At 30.9% G+C, this 23,060-nt stretch overlaps 1 protein-coding gene across 1 annotated transcript in view; it reads right to left on the reverse strand.

Moving 5' to 3' along the window:
- The window catches only part of LOC139517610 (N-acetylated-alpha-linked acidic dipeptidase 2-like), a 31,670-nt gene that overhangs the window by 4,629 nt on the left and 3,981 nt on the right, over positions 1-23,060 (reverse strand). Inside the window, exons 2-10 of the mRNA XM_071308846.1 lie at positions 19,182-19,455; positions 13,968-14,087; positions 7,864-7,951; positions 7,108-7,194; positions 4,161-4,253; positions 2,922-3,106; positions 2,207-2,344; positions 843-986; positions 382-571 (exon numbers count right to left, since the gene is read on the reverse strand). Of these exons, the coding sequence (XP_071164947.1) occupies positions 382-571; positions 843-986; positions 2,207-2,344; positions 2,922-3,106; positions 4,161-4,253; positions 7,108-7,194; positions 7,864-7,951; positions 13,968-14,087; positions 19,182-19,455 (1,319 nt within the window). The remainder of the gene's footprint in view (positions 1-381; positions 572-842; positions 987-2,206; positions 2,345-2,921; positions 3,107-4,160; positions 4,254-7,107; positions 7,195-7,863; positions 7,952-13,967; positions 14,088-19,181; positions 19,456-23,060) is intronic.

Below are 23,060 nucleotides of genomic sequence, written 5' to 3' on the forward strand. Positions count from 1 at the left end.
CAATGGTTAACAATAATACATACCAGCTATGATGAGCATATAAAATAGTATACATAAAGTGTTTATTATTGCAAAAGAATAATCAATCAAATAGATCTATACAATTTAAAAGAAATGACTGAAAAGTTCATTTAAAATTTAAAAAATTTCAAAATTCTGTTCACATTATATTAAGAGATTCACTGAATTTGTTTTGGGTTTTTTTTTGTGAAAAAAAATTAGGTTAAAAAAAAGAAATATACTAAAATTTAAAAGCTTACTGTAATGACTGTGTTGCATAGCAAAACTAAAAAAAAATTAGGGCTCTTTATACATCAATCAAAATCAATTTGATTCAAACAGACATTTTTTAAAAACATGTAATTAAACTACTATATTTACCTGTACTTAAAAGTTTTGAACTGCTTTCTTTTATCAACATCACAGTTCTAATTATAGCATTATAAACTTTACTAGTAAAGAAGGTTATATTGAATGGAAGAAGTTCCTCATCCAAAAGTCTTAGTGTTACAAGGGAAGCAACTCTTGCTGCTGCTAGACTGTACATGTGATGATGATCATCGTCTGATGTCTGTGGAAATAACAAATATATTATAATGCATACAATATTACTGCTCGTGAATATAATATCTAGTAATTCTTTTGGAAAAGTTAAAGTAATACTAAAACAAAATGTAATTCCTTTTTAAAACTAATGACATTCAACCTATATTTAAAACTATTCATCTCATAGTCATAAATCTCTTGTTTTCAGTAAATCTTATTGCATGGCAGATAACACATATAGTTAAGTTTTTTATTGTAACTCTAACATTATCTTTCTGAACATTAAGGTTATTTACCTGAGTAAGGTTATTTGTCTGTGATACAGAAGCATGAAAGACTGGTACCCCAAACTGTTGGATCCTTGTCTCTGTTTTCATACTGTGTAGCAAACCATCCCATGTGTTCTCTAATACTAAATTATCGTTATTTGGATCTGGAACCTGTCATGTCAGATAAAAAATAAATTGTACAATTGTGTTCTAGATAAAAACATATTGGATCCAAGTTTCACCAAAAATGTCCATTGTTTTTTGGACTGGAAACTTAGACCACATGCATTGACAAGAAGATCTTTTAACCAATGTCTATTGAAACATTTTACTTATCTGATTTGACTATACAGTTTATTTGAGCCTGCACTCTATGTTTCTTAGACCTTAAATTTGGTAGTAATTCTAACGAATTTGTCAATTTTCATGAAAACCTCAACTTTTCGGTTGTAAATATCAATGCTTTAAAAGAAAAGCTACACAAATAAGTTCTAATTCATTTCCTTACATGTCTTTTAATCATCCATTTGAAACATTTTTATCTTCAAACAATGGAATTAATATTTGGGGTCAAAAAAGATTGTTACCAAACTTACTCCTTTAAATAGGAGTGCATATTTTCCTTGTTACTCAGACCAAGAGTATATGTTTCAGTACTGCCATACTTCAAAGCATAATTATGTTTCAGAACTGTCATACTTCAGAGTATATGTTTCAGTAGTATTGCCATACTTCAGAGTATATGTTTCAGTACTGCCATACTTCAGAGTATATGTTTCAGAACTGTCATACTTCAGAGTATATGTTTCAGTACTGTCATACTTCAGAGTATATGTTTCAGTACTGTCATACTTCAGAGTATATGTTTCAGTACTGTCATACTTCAGAGTATATGTTTCAGAACTGTCATACTTCAGAGTATATGTTTCAGAACTGCCATACTTCAGAGAACCAGGGCTCTATAATATGCAATAAAAGGTAAGTTTCTGCACACTGAAGTAAGGTACGTTTTTGATTTAAAAGGAATGCTCCTTCATTTGAACTTAAAGCCAAACAGCTATGAATGCTTGAAATTGTAGAAATGAATTTAGAAATCAAGGATTGATTGATTGTGGGTTGCTTAACGTCCTAGAAATCAAGGAGGCTATGAGTTATATTTATTATTTCACAAACACTTCCATACAATGTCTCTTTTTGAAAATTCAGTGTCAACACTTAGTACATGCATATACTAGGAATATGCTTACTTTGCAAGACTTTTTTGATTTACTATGTTAAAGTTCTTTTCTATGTATCCAAGCACATTCCACATTGAAATGGAGAATTTGTCACACATATATCTGATTTACCAGTATGGTATGTGTGACCATGTTTTATCCTTGCTTCCTTACCTCCTTTACCACACTGGTGACAAGATCAGAGAACATTGAACTTCCTGCTAAGTGTAACCAATGGGATCCATTATTGATCTGTCCAAGGTCAAGGTCAATGTATGCTACAGCTGAGGATTGAGTGGACATAGTCTGCATCTATAGAGAATATGAAAGTGTCTTTATGATTGAATACTCTCATTTACATTTTGAATGTGCAGGCATGTCAAATATTTAATTGTATATAATACTTTTTATTGGTATGTCAGTATGTTAAGTGTAAAGTTTTAGAGTTACCTAGGATTTTAGTAATTAGAAACATGCTTCAATTATGTTGAAAGTTGTATTATGTACCCACAATTTTAAGTTTATAAATGTATAAAGTATTATCATTAGTTTCAAGGAGATGGCTGCTGTTGCAGAAACCCTATTGGACACCAATATACCTCAATTATCTCATCAACTTCTAGTAACTACAAATATTGTTCAATCATATTAAAAATTGTACATTGTGACATTTTTACATTTGGTAAACATATAAACATATAATTGTGACTTGGATGAAAAGTTGTCTCATTGGCACTCATACCACATCTTATAATATCTATATGTTATATAATTTTAGTTTCAGGGAAATGGGTGTTGTGGCAGAAGCCCTAATGGACACCTGGTTACCCCAATAATCTCACCAACTTTATATTCTGTATTGATTGCTGATATAAACTGGTCTCTTTACCTTTAGGTACTGACTAAAACCCAAATCTGAGATGCCATCATGGTCCCAGGAACAAAATTTCACACTTCTCCATGGAGTCCATCCATTTCCTCTCTGCATGTCTTTAAAACTTCTGGCTAGCTCTAACAGGTAGCTGGTACCTACTTGTAGATGTGATCTAGAGGCTCCAATCAGGATAAATCTATCTGTAATACATAAATGTTATGAATGAAAAAAATGTTTTCATCTATAAAGAAATATATAAAAAATAAATTAAATAGCATTAACTATTACTTGTTAATGTCTCAAATATTTAATTCACTGATAGACAATGGGATCAGTCTGCTCAAGTTGTGTTTGAAATTGTTTCAAGGAAAGTTTTTTAAGGTTATTTCTGATTGAATAAATCTAAAACATTTCCATTTAACTGAGGTTTCCATTGAGAAATTGTTTGCATGTATTTATCATGATGATAGTAACTAAGTTTTGTTGTAACAAATTCAAACAAGAATGTGTCCAAAGTACATGGATGCCCCACTCGCACTATCATTTTCCATGTTCAATGGACCGTGAAATTGGGTAAAAAATCTAATTTGGCATTAAAATTAGAAAGATGACATCATAGGGAACATGTGTACTAAGTTTCAAGTTGATGTGACTTCAACTTCATCAAAAACTACCTTGACCAAAAACTTTAACCTGAAACTCTCACTTTCATGTTCTATGTTCAGTGGACAATGAAATTGGGGTTTAAAGACTAATTGGCTTATAAATTAGACAGATCATACCATAAGCAACAAGTGTACTAAGTTTCAAGTTGATTGGACTTCAGCTTCATCAAAAACTACCTTGACCAAAAACTTTAACCTGAAGCGGGACAGACGGATGAAACGGAAGGACGCACAGACCAGCAAACATAATGCCCCTCTACTATCGTAGGTGGGGCATAAAAACACATTCCACAAAATTTGTGACATTGTGTAAAATACTTGGTTATGAAACAAAATTTAGTTATACATGTACAAATAAGAAAATATGGGTGTTATGGTATTTTTTATTGTTTCTGTTCATTCCTAGTTTTTATAGATTCTGGAAAAATTAAAAGCTTGGCAAATTGTATAGAAACCTGCATCTTGTTACAAGACTGTATGCTGCAAACTGGATGTATTTTGGTTATTATCTTTTGGTTAAATTTGGTCATTTGGTTGCTATCTAATTGATGTTTACCGTTTTATAAATATCTATTAATTTGATATTTACCTCTTTCTAAATCTCCCGTTATACTGCCAACCACATTCTTGACACTCTGGGTAATCTGTATATAATTTGACACCAATCTTACAGATATATTTCCTGAAAAGATACAGTTATATCTCAATTCATAACACTTGAGACATTGCTTCCTAGCAAAAGATAAGGATAAAATTCCTATTCAGACTTACATACCCAAGGTTTGTGTGATTCATTATTCCTATTCAGACTTGTGAAGATAAGCTTTGTGTGATTCATTATTCCTATTCAGATTTGTGAAGACATGGTTTGTATGATTCATTATTCCTATTCAGACTTGTGAAGATAAGGTTTGTATAATTCATTATTCCTATTCAGACTCATGAAGACAAGCTTTGTATGATTCATTATTTCTATTCAAGGTTTGGATAACTCATTATTCCTATTCAGACTTGTGAAGATAAGCTTTGTATGATTCATTATTCCTATTCAGACTTTTGAAGATAAGGTTGTATGATTCATTATTCCTATTCAGACATGTGAAGACAAGCTTTGTGTGATTCATTATTCCTATTCAGACTTGTGAAGATAAGCCTTGTATGATTCATTATTCCTATTCAGACTTGTGAAGATAAGGTTGTATGATTCATTATTCCTATTCAGACATGTAAAGACAAGCTTTGTGTGATTCATTATTCCTATTCAGACTTGTGAAGATAAGCCTTGTATGATTCATTATTCCTCTTCAGACTTGTGAAGAAAAGCTTTATATGATTCATTATTCCTATTCAGACATGTGAAGATAAGGTTTGTATGATTCATTATCCCTATTCAGACTTGCAAGATAAGGTTTGTATGATTCATTATTCCTATTCAGACATGTGAAGATAAGGATTGTATGATTCATTATTCCTATTCAGACTTGTGAAGATTAGGTTTGTATGATTCATTATTCCTATTCAGACATGTGAAGATAAGGTTTGTATGATTCATTATTCCTATTCAGACATGTGAAGATAAGGTTTGTATGATTCATTATTCCTATTCAGACATGTGAAGATAAGGTTTGTATGATTCATTATTCCTATTCAGACTTGTGAAGATAAGGTTGTATGATTCATTATTCCTATTCAGACATGTGAAGACAAGCTTTGTGTGATTCATTATTCCTATTCAGACTTGTGAAGATAAGCCTTGTATGATTCATTATTCCTCTTCAGACTTGTGAAGAAAAGCTTTATATGATTCATTATTCCTATTCAGACATGTGAAGATAAGGTTTGTATGATTCATTATCCCTATTCAGACTTGCAAGATAAGGTTTGTATGATTCATTATTCCTATTCAGACATGTGAAGATAAGGATTGTATGATTCATTATTCCTATTCAGACTTGTGAAGATTAGGTTTGTATGATTCATTATTCCTATTCAGACATGTGAAGATAAGGTTTGTATGATTCATTATTCCTATTCAGACATGTGAAGATAAGGTTTGTATGAGTCATTATTCCTATTCAGACTTGTGAAGATAAGGTTTGTATGATTCATTATTCCTATGCAGACTTGTAAAGACATGGTTTGTAAGATTTTTCATTCCTATTCAGACTTATGAATATAAGGTTTGTATGAGTCCTTATTCCTATTCAGACATGTAAAGATAAGGTTTGAATGATTCATTATTCCTATTCAGACTTGTGAAGATAAAATTTGTATGTGTCATTATTCCTATTCAGACGTGTAAAGATAAGGTTTTGTGACTCATTATTTCTTTTGAGACTTGTTAGGACAAGGTTTGTATGGTTCATTAATCCTATTCAGACTTGTGAAGATAAGGTTTGTATAATTCATTATTCCTATTCAGTCTTGTGACGATATGGCTTGTTTGATTCATTATTCCTATTCAGTCTTGTGAAGATAAGGTTTGTATGATTCATTATTCCTATTCAGATGTGTGAATACAATGTATGATTCATTATTCTTATTAACCCTTTCACCGATTGCTGCCCAGACAGAAGCTACTCTGAGACGATGGCTTCCCTGGCTACTATTGCTCAAGTGGGAGATCTTCATAATAAATGTCAATAAAAACTTGTTTGTAGTTATTTGTGTATTTATTTCATTCACTAACACCATGTTAACAGTTTTATTCATGTTTTGATAATTTTTTCCTCATAAAATATTCAAATTTTCAAATTTTCGGCATTATCTAGGTGAAATTCTCAAAATTCTGCTCTTTGACCCCAAATCGTAATTTTTTAACCCAAAACGGCAAACTTTTGAAAAATTTTATGAGGCTGTACAAATTCCTCACACTGAACGATGTCCATTCCAAGTGTTTTGTACATAAAACGACATTTTATGTCAAAAAAGTATACTAGTTTGGCTTCAATTCTTCCATATTCTTTCAAAAAAATTGTTCCCTCATTTCAAATTCTCGTAAATTCCGTAAATTTCGTCTGATTTTGACACGGTTTTCAACAAACGGAAGCGCCATGTTTTGACTTTCATCCAGGTATTCATCAAAGAAAGATAACTCATGTTTGCACTGTTTTGAGCGGGAAACATAAAAGATGTATTCCGATCCCGGTAAAACGGGACTCATCGTCAGTTGTCTGAAGCGTGAATCCCGGTAAACCGGGACTCATCGGCGAAAGGGTTAAGGAAAGTGAAATCTTGTTAATTATGATTCATTATTTCTACACATTTTGGTAAAGACAAATCTTTGTATAGAAGATTTATTTTACAGTACTCATTACTCAAGTAAAAGTGCAGAAAAGTAACAAATATTTTTTTTTTCTTTTGTTGATATTTTATGCCTACAAAATCAAGCAAACTTTGACTTTTTGTAAATGGCTTGAACATAGTTTTAATTAGCGTTCCATGTTGATAAGCTGAGGTGACTTTTACATAGTAATGTCAACCAACTACCCCACCACAGTCACTGTAGTCAACAATTGTTAAGTAAACAAACTCACTATTGTGTGTTGAATAATACATCAGTAACTGTTCAGAAATATTTCTGGATAACATCTGTACTGGAAATGGATACTGTTGACTTGTATCTATATTTAAAAAAGAATTACATGAGAGTATTACAGAAAGACTGATAGCTTAATACCCTTTTTAATTATATTTGGTTGTTTTATTGGTTTGTCTGCATATCTTAGTTTTTTATTTCATTTAGTATATTTTGGGGTATTTACCTCTTCAGCATAATTTCTACCTATTAGCATTTAAAATAAAGGAATTGTAATGCATGTATAAAATCAAAAGTTCCTGACAACAGACAAGGCAAATCGGAGTAAATTCAGAAGTCTAATAACTCAATGTTATTAACAATTAAATAAAATATTACAAAATAAAATTATTTGATTTGATTGTAGAAGAGAATAATCTTGTATATGTATACATTAAGAGTGTTGTTGCTGATGGTGTGTTCTTTGTCATTTACAACTTATAACAACTAGAAAACATCCTACACAGATATGTCCTACCACTTATCATGACTTTGTTGTAAAAATTTCATTTAATTAAGCTATTTAACAGTCAAGTATGGTCAATACTAGTGTAATCATATTGTCAGTAGACAAAGTTTTCACTACATTATTGTCAAGTATGGTCAATACTAGTGTAATCATATTGTCAGTAGACAAAGTTTTCACTACATTATTGCTGTGGCTTCTTTGCCTTTGACTATAGTCTAAAGTGTATGTAAACTGTTGACTTCCTACCTAGACAGTCAGTGATGTCAGACATTTTTTCTTTCTCTGCATTTTGTATCAATATACCTCTCACACCAAAGGTTATCCCATTTCTAATCTGTAACAGAACATATATTTTCAAATGTATATTTTTTTCTTTCTTTTGTGTTCCCCTTAAAATTTCTCAATCACTATTACATTTTGACATGTTTGTTATTTTGACTTTGAGCTGATCATCCTTTGCTCTGGTTCACAATTTTGATTGGAGGTAGAAAATACCAAGTTAAAGTCTTTGGTTTGACCTTCGTTGGCATCAACCAAGGCTAGCACAGACACTATATGGCATCAACCAAGGCTAGCACAGACACTATATGGCATCAACCAAGGCTAGCACAGACACTATATGGCATCAACCAAGGCTAGCACAGACACTATATGGCATCAACCAAGGCTAGCACAGACACTATATGGCATCAACCAAGGCTAGCACAGACACTATATGGCATCAACCAAGGCTAGCACAGACACCATATGGCATCAACCAAGGCTAGCACAGACACTATATGGCATCAACCAAGGCTAGCACAGACACTATATGGCATCAACCAAGGCTAGCACAGACACTATATGGCATCAACCAAGACTAGCACAGACACTATATGGCATCAACCAAGGCTAGCACAGACACTATATGGCATCAACCAAGACTAGCACAGACACTATATGGCATCAACCAAGACTAGCACAGACACTATATGGCATCAACCAAGGCTAGCACAGACACTATATGGCATCAACCAAGGCTAGCACAGACACTATATGGCATCAACCAAGACTAGCACAGACACTATATGGCATCAACCAAGGCTAGCACAGACACTATATGGCATCAACCAAGGCTAGCACAGACACTATATGGCATCAACCAAGGCTAGCACAGACACTATATGGCATCAACCAAGACTAGCACAGACACTATATCACAAAACTGCAAAGATCTCAAAATGAAAGGTTAAATTGATCATGACCTTCTTTTTTATGACCCTTTTGATATCTTCAATTAATACCCCAAAATTTTATTTCCACAAAATGTGTGACGTAAAAATAAGATTTTCTTTCGTTCATGCACTAGTATTTCTTATTTCATTTTATTAATGTGTAATTCCATATTTTCCCATATAATGTATTTTAAATGACTTTAATTCAATGCAGAACAGAATGACTAAATAGAGTTTCACTTATTATGATTCATTCTTATGCTTTTAGTTGACTCACATAACATGTATAGATAACTTTGATGCATGAAATTTATAGAAATTATTCACATGTAACGTGTTGTTTTTATTTATTTTTTCAATATATTTGTGCTGAATCATAAAGTATTTAACCTCCATTACCGTTTGGAGTTTTTTTGTAAGTTAAACTTTTTAACAAAGTTGAATACTGCAAGACAGATAATAGTCTAAATATTACTATCAATTTAATCTTCAGATGTCTCAATTTCAATATTTTAAAATCATACACAGAAGTTCAAATGTTTCTTGTGGAAATGGGTTTTTGAAATAGTTGTTTAAATTGAATATTAAGATTTTATCCATGGATATACCCCATTAACTGGCATTATCAATAAACTCAAATGCAGTGAAATCTTATAAATTATGTCAAGTTAACTCTATACAAACAGGTCACATGAAATATTTTAATATTATTGGATATAAAATGTTATTGTTCAAATATTCACATATAACAAAACATACTAACAATAGATTAAAAGTCACAATGCTATAAATGATTGTGAAATATTTGAATTTATTATGTGTTTTATTACCAACATTACAAAACAGGACTTAATATAATCCAGTAAGACAAGCAACTTGTTACTAAGCAATAAAATTCTCTACCCTATCAATGCATTTAACTTAAATTTGTTTCAATTTACAATCAATTCACTATACTTAATTTAAATTTATTACCATCCAAATCAAACAGCATACCTTTTCACAATACCGTAAATATTCTAGTAAATGTTAATGCTATCTAGAACATAATATTATATTTTCAAAAGTTGTAACGGCTTATAATTTGAAAATAAACAAACCAAATATTTACTGTAATAAAAAAACTCTTGTCAAATACTGTTCTTTGAACCTCAAATTGATAAAAAATTCTTGTGATATATATAAATCAGATTTGTGAATAAGAATGATAAAAAATTCTTGTGATATATATAAATCAGATTTGTGAATAAGAAATTGATTAACAAGGTACCTCCAATTAAAATAAATGGGGAATGTTTCATGGGACACAGATGATGCCCCGCTTGCATAATCAACAGCATATTATAATGAAGTTAAAGAGGGACATAACTGATGAAAAGTAAAGGTGATGATATCCAAACTTGTATTTGATCTATGTTTTGTGGTAATAAGTATTGTGTATATAACATTTGGTTGCGACTAACTTAAGTCAGAGTATTGGATATGATAAGTAGGTTTGAACAGTAACCCCTGGTCTGGTGTAATCCCTAATCTTTTTTTTGTAAATAAATAACAAACAAACAAAACCTAACACTGTGAGTGCTTGCTCCTTGTTATGATTCCTCCTCATGTATGGAAAAAAGATCCTGTTAACCCCGGGATCTTGGCATCTGAATTTTGTCCCAAAATACATAATAAAGGAGAGATCTTCAAATTGTCAAATTTATTAGAGATAATTTGAATTTTTCCCAGAATATAAAATAAAGACCTTATAAACAGATCTCTAAAGTGACAATTTTATTAGAGAATCTATGGTAAGTCCTCTAGAAATGATCAGCACCACTTTAAACCTCTAATGTTTTCTGTATCATAAAATATTTTACATTGATCAAATCAAGCAGTAACTTCCTTTTCAAATTACTTCTTTAATATATCAATTTTGAATCAATAATAATCTATGAATTTGCACATTATATACATGATATAGTAATAAATGTCTCATATGACTGCAAGGGTCAAAAGTGCAAATTCATTCAATCCTAAGTGTAATTTAATTTATATTTAATAATTTATATTTTGAATTTCTAAATAATTTTTTTCTTAGATCTTAGAATTTATTTTTTTGTAAACGCTTGTTTTGTGTAGGTATACAAGATTTTTTTCCTCAGATTATGAATATATAATTGAATTTTAACATAGAAGTACATGAGTATCTTTAAATAAATAAAAGGCCTGAAATATGTAATCCAATTTAACTTCAAAAGCAACTCTTACAATAGTCAAAGTGTCACTGAAACATCAAAAAGACACTTGTTGCTACAAATCTATACAATACCTATTTTTTATTTGTCAACGGGTTCAAGAAATTAAGGCAAGATTTTTTCAGCATAGTTTGTAGTAACATTGTATGATGTCATATGCAATTCAAAATCATAAAATATCTTGACAATTTATATATAATAATGATTTAATAACGCTGACACTTTTAATATTTTAATCATTTTTCTGCAAAAGATCATCTATGACAACTTGAATGCTTAGTATTTTTTTTAATATAGAAATAAAACAAGGGTAAAACTTAATGCCCCCACTGTTATGGCTGGGGCATAATTATTCAAATAATGGAAAGTCTATGCAAATATGAATTAGTGCGAACAATTTTATAAGATTTGTAATTAGATTCCACAATTTTTTTGGTTTTGTCTGTTTTCAAGTGTTTACCTCACTGGTATAAAGCTATATATTCTTTTACATCTGTCAAATCTTAGAATGAACTACACCATACTTTTTCTATTTTTCCTCACTTTTGCTATTATGCTTTTTACATCTAAATTAATACCAATTAGCAAAATATAATGACAAACCACCAAAAACTTATCACAGTTTATGTCTACTGAGTCTGAATTCCATTGAAAATTCAACATAAATATTGCTATCTCTGACGTCAGAAATACGACTTATATTACCGTACAATGTAAATATCCATGTTTACTTTCCTCTGTTAAGGGAAATAATAAAGGATTATAGTTATCATTGCCATAAAGAGTTGTCTAACAATAATTCTGTATTGTAAAAAGTAGGGAGATACGCAAAGATATTTGTTTTATATTAAACGTCAAATTCTTTTTAAATAGTTGAGCATATTTGGCGTGGTCTGCAAATACAAAACCAACCTATAAAATAGTGTTTAAAAAGTGTGAAGAATGAAGTCGACTCAACAAGGATGCTCAAGAATAAAGTCATAATAAACTTAAATTCAATAAACTTTATGGTCTGATAGAAGATCCTTGAGAATTCCATAGGGTTTTATTTACTTATCAAAGTAGTTTGTCACTCAAAACATTGAGTCATTCTGTTATAGTATAGAATTAAGGATTTTCTTCACATTCAACAAATTAGAAACATTGCATGCTCAAATGTTTAACCATGGTGAAATGAAGTACCTGTCAACCATTACTAGCCATTATGCCTTCCTTTCTTGATTCTTTTTTTCTTGTTTTTGTTTCCTTCATTTAGCAGAAACATGATTGTATTTACTTGGACCACAGTTCCGTAGCCAGGAATTTCCAAGGAGGGGTTTAATACATGGAATTGGGAACTCAACTTTAACAGTTACAATTCAACAGATTGTCGACTTTAACAGTGCTTATTTGTTTTCAAGGGGAGAGAGTGTACAAATCCCCTGACCCCCCCCCCCCCTATTCCTTGCCAAGGTTGTGGACAACTAATTTCAAACCTCTTCAAAATTTATCCTTGCATTATTACAATAAAACATTTATGAAAAAATACACAAATGTCCCTTACAAACATAAAAATACTATAACATTGGCTATTATCAAGATACATGTGTAAACTTATCATAACTTCTGTGTGTTTATATATACTTTATAAATCATTACCAACATGACCAAGAATGCTTTACATTCAGAAACACAGATTTTTTTTTTAATTCAACCACTACTGTAGTCAAGCATAAGCGTTAAGTAAATGTACATCAAACAATTTCTATATGAAAATTTAAAAAGCAAAGGCTACAGGCAAACACAACAGGAAAATGTTCATAAACTTGTGTCATTTCGTTCTCCTAAGGGTTCTTGTAAAATTATTAATATCTGTAGTTTCAGGCATTAAATAATGATCTAGTATTTGTTTAAAATAAAATCTGGTTCTAAAAACATGTATCAATGACATAAGATTGTTTTGTCAGGTTCAAAATTGATTTAAATGGTATTATGAAAACAAGTCAATCCAAGGATTAAAATCTTGTTTAGGATCATTTATATGGCAAAAATCTTCAATCTTCATACTAAACCCCACAAAACTAGATTTAACCCTATTTCATTTTTAATTCTACACAAAATTAGCCTATTTTCTCTGTATACAATATACTGTTTCTTTTGAAATAAAGAAGTTGTTAGTAGTTCCAGTATATGATAATTCCTGCTATTTTGTGTTATGTTTCAAAGATTTGTTATAATAAAATTTGATGCTGCTGCACATTTTGTGTAAATAGAATGTTTTGGGGTTTTTTTTATTTGCATTGGTTGTTTGGTAGTCATGATGTAAATTATTTTTAGGGGTCCAAACTCATTTTTGCACCTGTCCCAAGTCAGGAGCCTCTGGCCTTTGTTAGTCTTGTATAATTTTTAATTTTAGTTTCTTGTGTATAATTCGGAGTTTAGTATGACGTCCATTATCACTGAACTGGTATACATTTTTGGGTAGGGGCCAACTGAAGCACACCTCCAGGTGGGAAGATTCTCGCTGCATTGACCACCCCTTGTTGGCCTTCGGCTGTTGTCTGCTCTATGGTTGGGTTGTTGTCTCTTTGACACATTCCCCATTTCCATTCTCTATTTTATCATATATGGATAGATTAGAATGCTATTAAAGCTGGAGAAAGGAAAACAATTTGATCAATGAAAAGAATCCTAATTACATATATATATAAATTCTCATATGATTACCCTGTAGTTGACTAAAAACTGAACAAATATAATAAGTTAAAATGACTTTCATGTAATACATTGTGTCGATTATTTTGATTATTGAAAGCATAATCTGTTCTGGTTATAACTTTATTGTGGGTAAAATAGTGTCTTAATGAAAGTTGCCTGGCTAATTAGCCTGTTAGTACAAATTGTCAATGATACATACCTTTTCCTTTATGGATACTTCTCCTTGTCGGATCATCAACACCTTGCCCTGGAGAGACATAGATCTATTCTTCCTCACTAAGTCAATACTTCTACCATAATCACCATATACTAGCTCTCCCTGGATGTGGAAAAATTAGCAAAACAGTTAGCAATATATAGACAATAAGGTGTTAAGAGACTTCTCGCCTTTATGTAATTTTGATAGTGTTATGCAAATGTGTTTTTTTTAAGGGCAACAATTTAAAATGCAAACTATGCCACAGTTTCAAAGACAATGGAGCAAGACTTAGGTGCAGATAAAAATAATATCCATGGAATAGAGATGTGCCAGTGTGAATATAATACCAAATAAACCTGTATTATGGTTCCCCTTAAACTAAACTAATCACAAACTTGAAAACAATATTGTTGCTGCATGCCCTTTCTTTAGGTGGGGGGTGGGGGATTTCGTTGATAATATAGGGAATCATTGAGACATGACTGTAGCGGGAACCCTCTTATAAAAAGTTCTGGATCCGCCACTGTATATACAATTTAACAGCAGCCTGATGGAACCAATAACCAAGGTGTCTTAATATGTCAATGATTGACAGATTGTTGTTACTTGCCTTATGTCCCCTGAAGTATTCCATGGCCATGAATTCAGGACAAGAACAAATAAAACATCATTACAATAAGTATGTTTCCAAAGGTAGGTCAACTAATATGAAGGGAGGAAATTGGACTGCAGTGGAAAACAAGGGATATTGGAAAGGAGCAGAAATTTGTCCTTGCAACATCCCACTCATGTTTTATGTGAAGTCTAAGTTAGTTTCAGTGAGTGCATCTAATTTTACAGTACCGGTACATGAGATGTGAATTAATGAGATATGGGTATATACCAATGTTACAGCAGCCTAATGGAACAAATAACCAAAAGATATATTAAGGTCAACACACAGTCTTAAACAAAGTGTCTATACAATTTGTTAAGTCTAATAAAATTGGGAGTAAGCTTAACAGAAACTATCCAAAACAATTGAGGCAGTGAGCCATAAGAACCACAAATATTAGAATATCTTCTTAACATAAATGAGACCGTGATATGCAGAAGTAACTTTATAATATCTTTGGCTTCATAAATGTATATAATGTTAATGGCAGTACTCCTGCATGTCCTGAGTCATGAATAACTTCTAGAAAAATATATGCATTAGCTAAAAGATAAGAACTTTTAAGGTCTCCCATACACAACAGATATATGGTAAAGTGAAGTCAACCATGGACTACTATTGAGAAACATGAAAATCAATGCATTTTTATAAACATATAGGTCCCCCACATCACTTAGTTTGATTTCTTCATAATATACTTGACATTTCCATGTTAGACCCTGTAGCATTTTTATTTCACCAGGTAACATAAGCAATAGACCTGACAATATCTATGTCTATGTAATCAATCTATTACATTAATGGAAAGTGCATTATCTTTCCTTTGATAAAAAGGTGTTAAATGTGCATGTCATCACACCATTCTTCTGTCAATACTGATTGAAGCTTTAAATAAACTCTAGTGAAAACAGACAAAATTGATTTTTCTAAGAAGGTTGTTGTGATTTCAAAATTTCGAGAGTTAAAAACGTAAAGATAAATTTTTACTGTTTTATTAACAAGGTATTTTCAGAAGTAAGATCCTCTCAATAATGAGAGAGCCTCAGAGCATGTCCAGTTAAGTTTCTGTATGTAAAATTTTCATAAAAGAAATTCTGTAATACTCTTTAACTGTACATATTGTTGTGCTTTTGTTTATTCCACATTGGCTAGAGGTAAAGGGGGAGGGTTGAAATCTCACAAAACATGTTTAACCAGGCCAAATGTTTGCGCCTGTCCCAAATCAGGAACTTCTGGCCTTTGTTAGTCCTGTATGTTTTATAAATTTTAGTTCATTTCTAATTTTCTGAGTTTAATGTGACATTCATTTTTACTTAGCTACAAAATGTAGTACACATTTTTGTTTAGGGGCCAGCTGAAGCCATAATCTGGGTGCAGGATTTTCTTGTTGTGTTGAAGACCATTAGTGGCTGTTGTCTCTTTGACACATTCCCAATTTCTATTCTCAATTTATTAACAGACCCTGGTTAGAAAAGCAGTTATAGTTGCTGTTAAATCTTATTTTTTTACCTATATAGCTAAGTTAAACCAAGTTTTATTACAAAGCGTTCTACCTTTCTTACAGTTTTAACTGTTACAGGAATCCTTGTTTATATAAGCTATAACAGCAAGTTTATTGTAACAGCTTCATTTGCAAAAAGTCTGTAATTTTACTTAGTCTTAAAAATTGACATGATGACAATATCTTTTTAACAAATAAAGTTTAGATTCTTAAAATATTTAAGTTGTAAATCGTTGTTGAATTTTACAAAATTAAGAACAAATTAACACCTCAAATTATCTTTTCAAGCATAATCATTGTCTCTTTATTGTCAAGACAGCTTGCCATAAATCATACCATTTAAACAGAATTCATTTCAAATTTAATTCAAACAATTTTGTAGATAATGATTTATATTTCAATAGAATATCAAGTTTCTGTACAATGAAATGTGACCATGGGATAACATGTCTATTTCTCAACACAAAAGCATGTCATAATTTACATATTTTGCATTAAATAACAAAATAATTTTTAAACTTCTAATAAAAAAAGGTCTATAAAAGTCCACTTATATACACAGGAGATCTTCCTCGCTGTCTCATTTATTTTTAAATGTATATTTTGTTCTGTCTAAATTTAATTTAAAATTCATTTCACCATTGTTCATTAGTGACTGAGGGGAGAGAAAGGAGTCCTCTTGAACTTATTCTTATAAATCCTAGTCAGCAAACAAATCTATTGAACAAAAGCACAGATTTGGATATTTTTCAATAAGAATAAGCAAAACTATATATTAGAAAGGTTCATACCCAAGTCTGCTGAAAATAAATTTGAATGCAAGCCTCCCACAAATAAACTTGAATGCTAACAGCTATATATCAACAGCAATTATGAGTATGTCAGTAAATGAAGTACTATGTCAACTTTTGCAGCAATTATGAGTATGTCAGTAAATGAAGTACTATGTCAACTTTTGCAACAATTATGAGTATGTCAGTAAATGAAGTACTATGTCAACTTTTGAGCAAACAAGCAATGAGTATGTCAGTAAATGAAGTACTATGTCAACATTTGAGCAAACAGCAATAATGAGTATGTCAGTGAATGAAGTACTATGTCAACATTTGAGCAAACAGCAATAATGAGTATGTCAGTGAATGAAGTACTATGTAAACATTTGAGCAAACAGCAATGATGAGTATGTCAGGAAATGAAGTACTATGTCAATATTTGAGCAAACAAGCAATAATGAGTATGTCAGTAAATGAAGTACTATGTCAATATTTGACCAAACAGCAATAATGAGTATGTCAGTAAATGAAGTACTATGTCAATATTTGAGCAAACAGCAATAATGAGTATGTCAGTAAATGAAGTACTATATATAGCTATGTGTCAACTTTTGAGCAAACAAGCAATAATGAATATGTCAGTAAATGAAGTACTATGTCAACTTTTGCATCAATAATGAGTATGTCAATAAATGAAGTACAATGTCAACTTTTGAGCAAACAGCAATAATGTGACTTTTCAGCAAACAAGCAATAATATAATGAGTATGTTAGTACGTCAATAAAATGAAATACTATGTCAATCTTTGATTCAGCAGGAGTAATATGTACATGTATCTTAGTACATTGCAATATTATGTCAATATTTAATTCAACAGCTTTTATAAGTATGTTAGTATATCAAAGTGTTATGTCATTGCTTGCGTCAACAGCTGTAATGAGTCTGTCAGTATATTGCAGTACTATGTCAATCTTTTTCTATCATCAGGAGTAATACGTTTTTTGTAAAAGTCCGCGAGTACATTGAAGTATTTATAATATGTCAATCTTTCAGTCGGCAGGAGTTATCAGTATGGCAGTACATTGCAGTTCTATATCAATCTTTCAGTCAGCAGGAGTAAACAGTATGGCAGAAGCAGAACATTGCAGTACTATGTCAACCTTTCAGTCACAAGAGTAATCAGTATGGCAGTACATTGCAGTAATATGCCAATCGTTTAGTCAGCAGGAGTAATCAGTATGGCAGTACATTGCAGTTCTATGTCAATCTTTCAGTCAGCAGGAGTTAACAGTATGGCAGTACATTGCAGTACTGTGTCATATATTTGTAAAATTTTAAGTCAGAAGGAATATTGAGGGATGGGAAATAGAAAAGAAGCGAGCATTACACTTTAATTACTACTATCATGACTATCATGATGACTATATCAATGTAATCCATTTGTATATTATTCATTATTAGAGTAAATAAACAGCTTATTACAAATAAACTGATCTATATCCACACAGATTAGCATTTAAGTACCAATTAAGACACAGTTTAATGTTGGTATTTGTGTACCACAGTTAAAATTAATCTGAATAAATCGTTCTAGATAAAAATGTTTTTTTAAATTGAAATTTCAAAGTCAGTCACTGAATTAAAAAAATTTATTGTTCATTAGAGATTAACATTTGTCCACTTAGGGTTGACCTACACCTGACCATATGATAATATCTTTATTATGACAGCGGTCTAGCCTACCTCTGAACACCTGTAGGATCAAAGGATATACCTCAGGCATTCTACAGGTTAATTACAGGTACAATAAAACAGGAATCAAAAATCAGTTACCACCTGTATGTGAATTAATGTATAATAGTTTTGATATGTAAACATGGTAAAAGACCACTTTCTCTTAATTTTAAGTACCTGAGATAATTGAAATAAATAGACAGGGCAGTTGTGAAATAATCATTATTTGTTTATTGAATTAACTTTAGATGTGTTGTAAATTAATTGAATGTTTATTGCCTAAGGTATATCTTTTCATCAAAACAAACTGGCCACATTATACTAGTATAATGGCCCAATAAACAGACCAGGAGACAATGGTGAAAAAATGTAGGATTTCTACGCATTAGAAATCAAGCTATTTGTACATATATGTTTCTTGTACGTTGTCAAGTTCAAAAACTTCATATTTTGAAAATCGTGACTTATGCATGGGATGTATATTTATACAAACATTGGTCAAGACTTTTATCTACTGGTATCAACTATTTTACTGTTTTTTCTGTAATACCTCAACTTCATTTGGTGAAAGCCTTGTAACATCTCCTCCTCTCCCATCCTCAATTATTTCTTCTACTTTATTGGTGACCTTGGATTTACTCAGGGTCACATTCTTCACCACCCGGCCGGAGGAATTAATGACTACAAGCTGATTTGGTCTATCTGGATCGGGGTATGTTACCACTACATCATATTCCTGGACTTCTACTCTGTCCAATCCATATGTCTGTAGTTCTTTCTTCACATATTCTGTTTGTCTTACATCTTTCAGTAACTTCAAATCTCTGTAATAGTGAATAGAAACAGGTTTAATGTACTTTGGCAAGGAATGACAATTTGCATAGATATTTCTCAGGGGGTCAGGTTTTTGAATATTAACCCCTGCATTAAGTTCCTTCAAAGATTGTGTTTGTTTTTTCAATGAACACAATTAAATACTCACCTATATACAAATAACCATACCTACAATGAACACAATTAAATCCTCACCTATATTCAAATAACCATACCTACAATGAACAGTTTTCTTGCAAGGGTTCTCATCTCAAAAATTTGTCAATGACACATACCAAATGAGTAACAACTAAAGGTCACTGTATGGCCTTCAACAATGAGCAAAGCTCATGTTCTCTTCCTGAATATGCATTTAATTACTGCTGGACATTAAACATCATCATCATCAAATTATGTCTCAGTTTTCCTTCCGAAGGTCAGTGGTTCTCTCTAAGTTCTCCTGCTTCCTCTACCAATTAAACTGACCGCCTCAAAATACACTGTAATCAAGGATGCTGTAAGTTATATGGTGTTTACAACCAACAATCAATCATCCATCTCTTTTGGGTTTTCTGGATTCTCAAAAACTGCTGGCTAGTAGTTTCTAAACATCCATTTCACCATAACATTATTTTTCAAAGTTTATTGACAAAAATATATTCAAAAATTTTATCATCTTTGAGCACCCTTCATCCCTTCTTTAAATCAATTTGAGATCATGAATTTTGATTTTATAAAGTGCTGAAAAATTTCAATAAATTTAAAGTAACAAAAGAAATGTATTAAACCAGAACATTATCTTAGACTTAAGTTTGTAATTTTTTTTTAATTTCACAAATAAGCACAGAATGACACTATTCTGTGTAACAAAAACAACAAATTAGTCAATGCACTCAGATCATAGCAGATATATATCAACATGATCAACATCATAATACCGAGTACATGGTATTTTCTGTACCAAATAAATTGAAGAAAATTGCTTGATGTAGTAATGATTATCTGAAAATTAAATTTATCACTGGTGCTAGTTACATTATCATACAAATATTTAATTGTTGTTGTATCAGAATATAATTTTGATAAAAAAAAAAAGATTAAATTTTATAATTTTGACAGGCAATTTATGTCAAACTTGATAAATTTTGAAATTATTTTCGAATTCTTTACAATTAAATCTTATAAAAAAAATATACTCTTATAAAAATTAAAATTTAATTTATGTGATTCAAAATGAAAACAAAGTTTATATTTTATCAATATATATACATAATTTATTTTTAAATTCAACCATACAAAAATTGATAATTTTATTTTAAATCAACTCAAGTATTGTCAAGTAAATATCATTATAATTTCTCACCAAGGCAAAATTTTATAATATTTTAATAAGGTTCAATTTATAATTTGAAAAGATCAAACAATTATTTCTTAAGAAATATTAATGTATAGAGAAGAACTATCTCAAAGCATGAGACATCAACCCAGTTATTAAATCCTATACAGATAATTTGTATATTATTGTTGTCACTGTCCAATATAATAAGCGATTATTTCTTAACCTACAATTTTATCACAAAGTATCACAAAGAAGAACTGGTTTGTTGTAGAAAATCACCTTTAATTTTCCAAAAAATGCAAGTAATAAAAATCAAAGCATTAATACAAATATCACTGGGTTCATTATAGAGTAAATATACCATATTTGTCCTGTGGGTGTTACACATACATTAAACCACAGAAGGTACCTTTAATCCTTTGCATAAACTTTTAAAGGGGTGATCTCAAAGAAGTAAATGTATTATTCAAACATTGTTAAATCAAGTCAAGTTTACACATTCTTTTCCTAATCCTATTAGACCAAGATTTATATATCTTAATTAAATAACATTTACTCTACATGAAATTGATAGTCAATTATTTGAAAAAGTATTTATAAAGAATTAAAAGGTACGCATATACGCATGTACATGATGTACATGTATACTAGTACAATAGTATGAACAGTTAAAACAGCAGATTGTAGAAATTGATATACAAATAACAAATGTGCACGTAGGTTGTATTTAGCATTTTGATAAGAGATGACTCAAGATAGCTCAAACTTTTAAAATAAAAGGTGTCCACATTCTGCAAAGTTTCCAGGGATGAGAGTTGAAGACAAATAACAGGTTAATGTACATGTATCCTCATTTCCATCATGGGTAGGGTACACATACAACTAAACCAGTGGCAGATAAAGGGGGGTCTTGGGTTTTTAAGGACAATCAGTGCATTTGAATGAGGATGTCATATGGTTGAACCCCCCCCCTTTTTAATCCTTGTTTTAGATCCCCCCCCCCTTTTCAAAATGGCTGTATCTGCCCCTGTAAACTACACAAAATAGATGCTACCGTTTATGACTGCACTACATGTTAAACCATTATACTAAAGAAGAAAGAATTGTAAGACCATGTTTTTAGGTCCATTGAATTGAAATTCATTTAGTATATATTGTTACATATTTGTAAAAATAGCATTCTTAAAAAGTTCATACATTTTAGGGAGGAGTTATTCTGTCGAATTTGTATTAAAATGGTAATTGACAGGACTTCAAACTAAATCTTGCATTTGATATAAAACTTCATTGATAAATAAAAATAATTTTTAAATGTATTGAAGAATTTTACTTTACATGTACTTCACCAAAACTGGGTGGTAAGAATTTAAACAGAGAGTTTATTATGATTTGAATTAGAGCGACTTAACTTTCTTACATTTACATGTATAAGATAATAAATAACAAAAGCATCCAGTACATCAACTATTAGTTGTTAATAATTATAAGCGCGCCATATCTTGTGTATCTCTATTTGTAAATCAGTTTTTAGACAAGTTAATTATAACCATGATAACTGCCCTGATAATTTTTCTTAACTGTTAACAATTATAACCCATAATAAACTTGTTTTTACAACTTTTTAGTGATCAAAGTGACATTTAAATGAAATCTCTGTCTAAACAAAATGTGATCTCAATGGCATTATGTGTGGTAAATGGTCCACATAAATTAGATGAACACAGCTTTCTAAAAATTATCTTTAATCGTTACAGCTTTTATCATTGAAAAGAACTTAACAGGTTTCTGTTTCATCACATAAAAGTCATTTTCACTGAGCACATAATGAATTTTTGTATTTTTATACAAATTACAAGGTATGTTAGAAAATGGTTAAAGTATAAACAAGAAAAGTGGTTGCGTTTTGAATAGATTTTTCCATATAATTATTGTTATGAATGCTGTCCTGCAGAGAAAGCTTGCTTGTATTGTAAGTATGCTAATGTTACTTTGAATAAAGCCAGCAAGACAACAGTTGACTTCACATCAAGGTTTTGTCCTCAACTTTTTCATTTTAAATCTCTGAACTCATTTCACTATTGAAGATAGGAGAAAGTAGCCTAAAATCCCTCCAATTTATCCCCTATCAATAACATAGGAACAGCTGTCCATTTCGATTGTATAGTGATGATCTACGTATACTGACCCTTACATGGTCACTACATCTTTAATCTTATTTTATACACAGTTGGGAATAACTCTCAGCATGAAGAGAGGACATTCATATGAATACATTTA

The sequence above is a fragment of the Mytilus edulis genome, chromosome 3 (genome assembly GCF_963676685.1).
Source record: "Mytilus edulis chromosome 3, xbMytEdul2.2, whole genome shotgun sequence".
Classification (NCBI taxonomy): domain Eukaryota; kingdom Metazoa; phylum Mollusca; class Bivalvia; order Mytilida; family Mytilidae; genus Mytilus; species Mytilus edulis.